General features: G+C 37.6%; 1 protein-coding gene across 1 annotated transcript in view; it reads left to right on the forward strand.

Moving 5' to 3' along the window:
- KPNA4 (karyopherin subunit alpha 4) overlaps positions 1-7096 on the forward strand; it is a 28648-nt gene extending 21552 nt beyond the window's left edge. The window contains exons 13-17 of the mRNA XM_075761629.1: positions 378-482; positions 2100-2171; positions 2914-3076; positions 4030-4124; positions 5186-7096. Of these exons, the coding sequence (XP_075617744.1) occupies positions 378-482; positions 2100-2171; positions 2914-3076; positions 4030-4124; positions 5186-5284 (534 nt within the window). The 3' untranslated portion in view covers positions 5285-7096. The remainder of the gene's footprint in view (positions 1-377; positions 483-2099; positions 2172-2913; positions 3077-4029; positions 4125-5185) is intronic.
- The last annotated feature ends 3279 nt before the right edge of the window (positions 7097-10375 follow it).

Consider the following 10375-nt stretch of genomic DNA (forward strand, 5'->3'; position numbering starts at 1 on the left):
ACGTTCATCCTCCGTAATGGAATTGATTATGAGTGCTTATTTGTAGCATTGTGACTTTTGTCTCCAAATAACTTTTCCTTTTAATCTGTGGATTTGGAGTATTTGGTTGTAACTTGGGAACAATGAAAGACTGAAGAGTCTTGTGGAGCCTCCGAAGGCGAGGCTGTCTGCTTTGTTGTGTGTATGTCTAGTCTACTTACTAGGAATTCAGCTATGTGCAATAAAACTAATACAATACTTGATTGTATTTAGGCTTGGCTAGTGTATAAATTGCAGCTCTAAAAACATGCATGTATAAAATCTTGCTGGAGTGAAAATAAAATATGATATAGGAGACTATCTGAATTCGTAATTTCTCACACGCTTTTATTTTGCAGGAAGCAGTGTGGTTCCTATCTAACATCACTGCAGGAAACCAGCAGCAAGTTCAGGCAGTAATAGATGCAAACCTTGTTCCAATGATAATACATCTTCTAGATAAGGTTAGATAACTAAAAGGATTTAACAGTTTGTTTCCTTAATTGGGGGAAGTGACATTGAATTCCTTGCTTCATGTTGTACATCGCACAGTAATTGTGGGGGGCAGGGGTAAACTATACCCTTGAGCATTTTTTGTATGTTGCAAGATAAAATACATTACTGTTGATGTTCTTTTGTGAAGTGCTGTGAGAGAAGTGCCAGATGTACTGGGGAAAGGAAGCAGATCGGGAGTCTCAGTTCCTTCTAAATCCCATTTAAATTCTTTTTCTCACTGTGTAAACAATGGGGATAGAATTGTTTACTCTCATATGTGAAGAGGTCTGGGTGGGAGCAGCTTTTTGCCACAGCTTAAGGACTTCATCCTTTTTTCCCCCACGTTATCTGGAAACATGAGGAAGTGCTCGACAGTGGCATTTATTAACCTGTTCATGTTGCTGCATTTATCTACTGTGAGAGCATTCCGAATAAAGATCTGTGACACTTGATTATATGGACTGGGGTTGTCCCATCTATTTTTTCTTAAACAAGGAAAACTGCATCAACAAAAAATAGGTTGTCATGGAAAATAATTGTAGCTTTTGTGCGTTCAGAGTTTTTTCCCATAGAAAAGCAGCACACTATGCATGTATGGATGTATGCTGCTTTTCAGTAATAGATGAAGCTTGTTGAGATGAATGCTTTTATTACCTTTTTTATTAAATAGTAAAGTCGAGTAGTTGCTCACAAACGCTTCTGAATGCTTTTCTCATGCTTTTTTCACAAAGTCTCTCATTACTTATTGAATAGTAGAGGTTGAATGCTAATGGGTCATTTCAAATACCTGTAGTCCATTCCAGTTGTTTGGTGTTAGTTTTAAAACGTTAGTTTTTCAAACCACATTGTGCTCCCAAGGATCTGCCTTGTAAGAAAGAAGGGTAGCTGCAAGCATGTTTTTAAACAGGAACAGCAAAACATATCTTTCAAACATTTCCTACTTTTTGTTTTATTCATGACTTGATTTTTCTTTCCTGCAGTGTGGAAGGAAGCCAGAAATACCAACCTTACGATGCGTTCAGCCCATGACAAAGATGCAGTTTCTTGCTTCAGTTTATAGGCTAGGGTTGAGACTGAAGAAATAATTGTCTTTTCTCCTAAGTAACATATAGCTGTTGACAAATAGTTCAGTTAACTGTCAATTTATTGATCACTGAGAAAAGAGTTGGAGACCTTTTTCTTTAAATTTAGTAAGCAGAGTTAAGCTGACTAACTTCAGAGGCAGATACAGTTATAGTATGTACAGTGTTTTATCAAAATTGACACTTACTGCTTATCTTTCACCGTAATATGGCAGCTGTTGATAAGGAATGTGTGAGAGCAGAGTACTACACTTTATTTACTTTAATGCAAACAAATTTCCCTTCCTCTGGAAGATCAATTTAAAAACAGTTGCAGGGAAGGGATGAATGTTCTGTGAGCCAACTCGGGCATCTGCAGGATTTGTTAGTTACCTTCCTTGTTTACTGAAAACTGATACGGTGATACCATGCAAGCTTTTATTAGAATACTACATTACATAAAAACTTTATGTAATTAGTTCTATTACTTTATGTAATTATTTCTATTTATGGTTGTATTTTTAGGGTGACTTTGGTACTCAGAAAGAAGCTGCTTGGGCAATAAGCAACTTAACGATCAGCGGAAGAAAAGACCAAGTGAGTCAAACCTTAAGAAAAGGTCTATTATCCTTCTTGGGTGCATTTGAGAGAGTACACCAGCTGGTTGGGTTAGACAACCTCTGTGCCAGGATTATGAATGTCTGTCGTGTGTGGTGTTCGTCCCTGTCCGTGTCCCTCAACCCCTCGGTTCAGAAACACTTCCCTTTTCCACAAGGGATTTACAAGTGAACTTCAGTTGTCTCTGGAATGACCTGAGATAAGGAGTATCAGCGGGGATTTGGATGGAAGCTCTTCTGTTAGGATGGCCTAGTAGCTATGAGTGACCAAGACTCTCAGAACCCAAATGGAGTCATTCAACGTCTTTCTACTTTTTTTCCCCCGCTATGAATAAGACTGTGATAATTATAATGCTAATAGCCATTGAGTAGAAATACACTGGTTCCTTGTAAGTCCAGAATATTAAATTTGTGGCAGGGTTAGGAGGGTGGTGTCATTCTTCAACGATGAGGTTGAAACTCCTTGTCTAACACTGAAAAATCCACACTATCTACTACTTGTGTGTTCTAGACTTGAAATATGTTTGTAACATGATTCATAAATGTTACCTTTTCATGGTCTAAACCAAAAATTTTTGAAAGTGATGGCTACAGAATACTCTTACCTTGTTGAGTAACTTTGAGTACTTTGACTTCATTAAACTTGTTTGTATCTGTGCTTGTGGTGGATTTTTTTTACTTCTGTCACACTCCTGATGTAACTATTTGCTTTCCCCCCTCAGGTGGCATACTTAATTCAACAAAATGTAATTCCTCCCTTTTGCAATTTGCTGACAGTAAAAGATGCACAAGTTGTGCAAGTGGTTCTGGATGGACTAAGTAATATATTAAAAATGGCTGAAGATGAAGCGGAAACCATAGCCAATCTTATAGAGGAGTGTGGAGGTATGATGCTTAATATTTTGGTACTGTTTTTACAGAAATTGGTGATTTGGCTTCCTACCACATGCATAGGCTGTTGGTTTTATTGTGTGTTAGCACACATGTTTTAAGCAAACCTTTTTTAAAAGTGATCTTTTCATTCCTCTAAGGTGAATGGATATACTTAGTTTTCCCTAACTGATTACATTTGTGATCAAGTAAAATGTGGAGGAGCTGGATAACGGCAATAAAGTTTTAGTTGCCAATTTTCTAACAGTGTGATGTACCTGACAAATTAGTTTCTGTTAATGTAGGGATAATATGCTTACCTTAATCATGCTCAGGTCATGCCCAGGTGAACGTGTGTGTGTGGGAAATCTACATAGAATGGTTGCAGAAACATGATAGCTTTGATTTCCTGATAGCTTTCAGACTTTCTCTATATTGGCTGCTATTTAAGTTAACTGAAACTCTTCAAGGATGAAAGAACAGTGACAGGAAATTTGGGCACAGGTAAAAAAAACTGTAGGATTTTGTTAACATAGAGTTTGAATAGTCTTTAAAATACAAAATCTTGAGGGGGGGAAGCTTAATGGATTTGTGATGGTTTAAAAAAAACATGTTTTTGTGAAAAAGGAGCATGTCCTAGTGCTTGGCCCTTGCCGTATTTCCACTGATTAGCTTAGCACTCATAGCAGGAAGAGAAGGGAAGTACTATCACTGCTGGAATTGACCTTTTCTACAATTTTTTTTTTTGGTCATGTTATTCCTCAATCTTTTACTATATTTCCTCAAATCTCTAAGAAGCTCTTATGCTTTAAGCATATCAAATTAGTTTAACAGTATCTTATTCATGGTCACTTTATTCCTAGATTTGTTCTTAATTGCTTTGTATGATGGGGCCTTAAGGAGAGGGAGATCGTTTTGTCTGAACTTCGTATTTTAACTCTATTACATTTCTTGTGTATTTATTGTAGGCCTGGAGAAAATTGAACAGCTACAAAATCATGAAAATGAAGACATCTACAAACTGGCTTATGAGATCATTGATCAGTTCTTCTCTTCAGATGATGTAAGTGTGTAATAGCTCTGCAATCTGCTTTTGTAATTGTTTATAAATATAGTCAAGATAAAGGCGTCAGCTCTAAAGCCTGCTCCATGACACTTGTTTGTTTTTTCAGTGAAGAATGAGCCCTTATTGGAACCTGTTGCATATCTTATTCTTCATGATGGAAGTATCTAAAGATCTGATGCCTAATTTAAGCCTCATGTCTAGGGATTAAAATTCTAGGCTTTGCCTAGAGTAGTTCTCTTAACTGTCAGCTTCTAAGCTTGGCATTTCACATTTTATAAACTCCCTGCTGACTCGAGTACTAAATCTGAGATTCTGCTTCTTAAGAAGCAAACTATTTTGAATATTTTAGTAATTTCAGAGGTAGGATACGCTGATCAAGAGTAGTGTTTTCAGTTTAAACGTGTAATGTATATCAAAGGAAAGTTTTTAGATGTGTATGCACTTTAAATCATGAAAGTTAATTGCGTATAAGGGAAATGCAATCATGTCAGTGTCACGAAGGGAGAGGATGTTTTCTACAAAAATGGTGGAGCTCAGTTGCATTTGTGTTCTGTCCGCATTGAAGTTTTTGTGCTAGTTTCACTTTTATACGAACAGTAAGGTCTAAGTCTTGTTTAGCAACTCAAATTTTGTATATACAGCAGGATTTGGAGTTTAATGTCAATTTGGTAACCCATACATTACCTGTTTAAATCGAAACTCCAGTTGCCACTTAATTCTTACTTGATTTAATGGTATTGGTCGTCTTTTGAGAACTGTGGCACTTTAAGCTGGCAATAAGGATGATGCGTGACTGACAATGTTTTCTAGCAGTGAAAACTGCACAAACGAGACTATTGGGTGCTGTGTCGCCTACCTACTAAATACAAGCTAAAACGTTTTGGCCTAAATTACTTTGTCATTGTAGTGCTCTTAGTAAATTGGAGGAGAACAACAGCAAGACTTGATGCAAGGAAGTGTGTTAGGTGGAAAGATAAATGCTCTCTGGGGTTGTCTGGCTCCTTTTTAGTGAGGCTTTTGTCTTTATTCCTACTCATGATGTTCTTGTTCCGTTACAGATTGATGAAGATCCTAGCCTTGTTCCAGAAGCAATACAAGGCGGAACATTTGGTTTCAATTCATCTGCCAATGTACCAGCAGAAGGGTTCCAGTTTTAGAGTGGTATTTTGGAAGTTAGGTACAATGCAGCACTGAATAAAAAAAAAGGTTTGATCCATCAATCTTGGCTCATGGGATCCGCTGCTGCATTAAATCGGGGAAGAAAATGTGAAGATTTCATTTGGAATCACAGAAAAGCCCAAATGAAGTCAAGATGGCGAGTGGGTGCGAGTGAGAATGAGTGGCAAAATGTAATGAAAAACTTCACACTGAATGCTTATTTAGATTGTTCAAAGAAAAAGGGCTACAGGTCAAAGATCTTCAGTGCCTGAGAAGGAACAATGACTTACTAGAGCAATTGGGGGGAAATGCAGTACTATCATCATCAAGCCTTGTAAGCATAAGAGAATAGGATGCCCATATAAGTCCAAGGAGAACGAGCCCAGGCCTTGCTATGAAGCACCGTGTGAATGGACAACATTGAATGAATGTCTGGACTCGATGCTGTGGAGCCAGGCTCATGTTTCAAATACGGGGCTCTTCAGTCCTGAAGCAGGCTCCTAGTCCTGGAGTGGCGTGTGTACGAGAGTATGGTTGTGATGCTGTATGTGAACGCATGCAAGCTTGATTCGCCTTCAGGGGGCTGATAATAAACCTAGTAAATCATCAAAATGAGTTCATAAGTGTTAACTTACACTGGACACAAAAACAAAGACCGGTTTAGCAGCAGACTCTGGTTTACTCCTACAGCCTGTGTTTCTTTTTTGGTTTTTTTTCCCTCTTATTTTTCTTTTAGTTATTTTTAATTTCTTTCCTGTATGGCTTATTAGTTGTTTGTAAAGTCAGAATTTCAGGAAGGCTTCCCTGTGCATTTGCACCAGATGAATGTTTGATGTTATGAAAAGCTTTCCATATCATCAAAACTAATTTGTAGATTTTTGCATGAAAAAAATCATACATTTCCCTTCAAATAGACTGTGTTGCAGTACACAAGTTGCCATAATAGTAGAAAACAGTAAAATGTGGTAATAAAATCTCATCCTTTTCATTTTCAAAGATAACATGAAGACCTTTGCATGTGGTAATCTACAGCATAGTTCATTTTTAGATTTTGTTGAGTCCTGTAACCAAATGTTTCCGTTGTGGTAGAATACCGTGCTGTGTTTCAATGTTACTTGTTTTCAAACTTTGTTTTCTATGAAAATGATATGGAAACTTCTAAAAATGAAATTTGGTGCATATGTACTGCCGAATAAAGACCGAAAAAGAGGTGTGAATAGATGTACAAATCAAGTCATGGTTTGAACACCTTTAATATGCCTAATCCAATTGTTTTAGACTCTTTTTATCTTAGATGTAGGCAGCCATGAACAATCTATTTTGAGCCACTTTAGAGAGAAAACTTTGTATTTTTAAAACTTGCACAAAAAGGATGCAAGTGTTTTTATAATTGGAGTAATGCCTCAGTTTTGAGGTTCTGCACACTAAATTAAAGGTGATGTTACAAATTTGTACAAAATGAACTCTTTATAAGGTGGCTCATTGTAGGAAATGCTGTGCCTTCCCCTTTGAGCACAAGTGTTGCATGAACAACAGTTTGCTATAATAAAACATACCAGATTAGCCACCATTAGCATCTATATCTACCTTGTGTTTTAAAATCAACTGGTAATTCTGAAACACTGTAGAATGGATAAAGATTATTTTGTGATCATAACTCTTTGTTGGACTAGAGTATTTTTGCAGCATTCCTTGTCATCAGAAACATGGTTAAAGTTTAAAACTAGAAGCAGCGGAAAACTAGCTTGTGAAATTTATCCAAGTAGAGTGCAGGCTAGGCTGTCTTGGGGAAATAAACATTAAACTTGCAACAGTGTTGTATTCAGTGTGTCTTTTATACCCTCTAGGTTTCATCAGAAGGAGAAGATGGCTTGAAGAAAGTTATGTTTCTGAATCTCTATCTAGTCTCTTTTTTTGCCTGCCAAATGTGAGTGTGTTGTGTGGTATGTTACGTAGGCTTGAGGTAAATAACTATTTTGGTATACATATTAAGAAATTACTTAATTACATAGTATGGATTTATGATAATTAGGTTAGGGGTGTTTCCATGTAAAATGTAAGCAGTGCTTAGAGGAGATAAAATGTTTAAACTGGTGTTCTTAAGGAAGTTGAGATGCTGTAAGTTAAATTACACTTACTAACTTCACACTAAAATATCTTTGTGAAGGATATCCTGTAGAAAATTGCTGTGGTGGTAGAATCTCTTCTTAGTAGGGGTAAGAGGAGAACAGATGCTTGTAGCAACCAGTAGGTTTCCAAAACAACAAAAACCTCATATTGTGGCAAGGTCTGCATTTGCTGTCAGTAAATGCCTCTCTGGCACTTCCCCTGCTGTGATATACTTACAGAGAATTACCTTCAGCCAGTGCTGTGCTACTGCAGCCTTTGTTTTCTTACACTGGTTTTTAAAGTGGAAAATGTTCTTCACCCTGTTAGATGTGTAAGCTTCCCATATTTTCATCATGTCAGCATCCACAGGGTGGCACTGTTCAGAGTTCTTCAGTAGCAAAACTGAAGTGGGCTTTTCCGGTGCTTTTTTTTTCCCAAAAGTTGCGGTTTGAGGTAATTAGTTACATTGTTGGGGAAAGAGGAGTTGTTTGGGAGGCTTGGGATGCAAACTAAAGAACTTTGTCATAGACTAATTTTCTGCCTATATGTGAAGATGAATAAATTCTAGTCTCTGACTTCATTGAGCAGTGGAATTGGGTCATCGACAGAAGCAACTCAGATGTTTCCCTTTTAAGATTAAAGCTGTGACATCATTGAGCGTGCTTCTCAAGCTGTTTGGTATTGGAACGCTGCTCCGTGATATTTAGATTGTCTGTAACCATGCAGATGGTAGCTTGGTCACTGTTCTTCAATTCTAATAAAAATAACCAAAGGTGTGGAGGTGAGGTTGTATGTTAATGTACTCTTACAGGGTTTTGAAGTAGAAAATTAGCTTTTCAGCTGAACTTAGGGTAGCAGATATCTAAAAAAAGACCCTTAAAATATTAAAAGGACAAAAGTTAGTCCATAATATGAGATATTCCAGGTAGGATTTTTATTCTAAGGAGCAGTATGGTAGGACCACATTGGAATTTTAGGATCTTAAGGTTGGACTAGCTGATATACAGAATCACAGACTGAAGGGCTTGGAAGGGACCTCTGGAGATCATCTAGTCCCAATCCCTGCTAAAGCAGGGTCACCTAGAGCAGCAGATAAGCTAGGAGGAATAGCTCTGTGGAGTGAAGAACAGTGTGCTGAACTGAAAGGGATAGCTTGAGAGAAGTTTACCCTGTTTATTTCTCTCCCATTACTGGAAGTGGAATAGCCCCTGACTGTGAGAGGCCTTTCAGCCCAGGAGAGCCATTTGCTGGATGCGTGGAGAGAGAGAGAGACAACGGAGACAGATGTTTCTGTGTAGAAGGGTGTCTTCTGGTGAATCACAAGCGTGCCCAGTAAGTTGTCTGTTTCTGCTGTGTTGGTAGTGGAACAGGCTAGTCTGACTTTAAAAAAAAAAAAAGTAATTTCTGGATAGTGTGTTAAGATACCAAGCAACTTAAAAGGATTTCAAGTAAAATGAAATGCTAACGAAGGCAATTTAACCTTAGCAAGAGAACCTGGTGAATTCTGTGTAACCAGGCCTCTGCTCTTCCACAATTTCAAAAGCCGGAGGAAAACAGTGATGTGCCAGGAAGAAGGAGGTAACTTGCTTTCTGCTTGCAAGGGAAGAAATCAGTATGTTTTTAACAACTCCCCTATCATACAGTATGTTGCATAAATCACCAAATTACTTTTGCTGCTTTATAACCAAGAATGTTTTCATATTCATACTTTTAGACTGACATTTTTAACTATAAACGTTTCCTGAACTCTGCATGTCACCAAATTACTGGCAGGAATGCTGGTCACAAGGCTGGAAACAATTACAGATGTCCTACATCTGGATCAAGTAGACTTTATGGAAGCAAACTTAGTAGCAGAAAACGTGTAAAGCTTACAAACTCTTCCTAATAGTAAATTTTAGCTACTGCCAGCGTAAAAGAAGGCACACAAAATTCACTGAAGAAGTTAATACTGCTTCAATACTTACAGAAAAGTGACTGGAAACTTTTATTTCCATAAAGGAATTCCCATTTTTGCTTGTAAATCCTGTGAAATGGGAGTCCTGTACTTTGCTGGTTGGGTGTGCTTCAAAGCTGAGGAAGAATTTTCTTGAAGCCATCATTAAAACTGTTATATGTAAATAACTGATACACTTTTAAATTTCTATAAAGCAACATTGAAAGCTACTATTACTAGAAAACAAATGTGGGAAACTGTAAATGCATTACAGAAGTTGTGTAATTCAGCAGTAGTTAAAATTTCATATCAGCAATGCCAGATCATGGTATGAAACCATGGTCATTCATAGAATGCCAGGCTTTCAGGTTAAATGTTGCTTCATCTTGAATTCTTACTCTGTAGATCAATTATTTATATTGTAATTTATTGTCAAAAGCTCCCTTGTTTGGTTTTCTGCTTCTGTAGCTTTTTCCTGAAGATTTTCGTGGTGTGCTGAGGTGGGTAATAGAGGGGAAAAGGATTATAATGTAGAATTAAAAAAAAATTGTAGTGCATGTACCCCAGAAACAAAACTACTCCCAGGTTGAGTGCCTGTGCCATTTGGACTCTTTCAGGCACTGTGATTTACTAGAAAGTCATCTCTTGTGGTGGTGTACTTAGTATAGGCCCTGAAGTAAAGTATATAGATATGTTCCCATCCACCACCACAAGAATTAGAGTATTGATGAGCTGGAGAAGCATCTTTCAAGAGAGATGAAACAGATGTAGACTTTCATGAGCTTGGGGTGGGGAGGGGGAGTAGTCTGATACCATGGACAGCTACAGGATCCTAGTCTCAAAAATACGGTTATCTCAAATACATTAAAATGAGAAGAGGAACCAGTAAGCATAGTAATTGGTTTGGCATTGAATTTGTGGCAAAAATCTGCTTGCGTTGTCAGCCTCAAAGTTTTTCCTTAAGTGGCTGGCTGCAACCAGTGAAGTTCTGTGCACAGCTATCATGGGTAAAACTCTTGCCTGAGCAGTATTGTGACAGTAAAAT

The sequence above is a fragment of the Balearica regulorum genome, chromosome 9 (assembly GCF_011004875.1).
Source record: "Balearica regulorum gibbericeps isolate bBalReg1 chromosome 9, bBalReg1.pri, whole genome shotgun sequence".
Taxonomy (NCBI): domain Eukaryota; kingdom Metazoa; phylum Chordata; class Aves; order Gruiformes; family Gruidae; genus Balearica; species Balearica regulorum.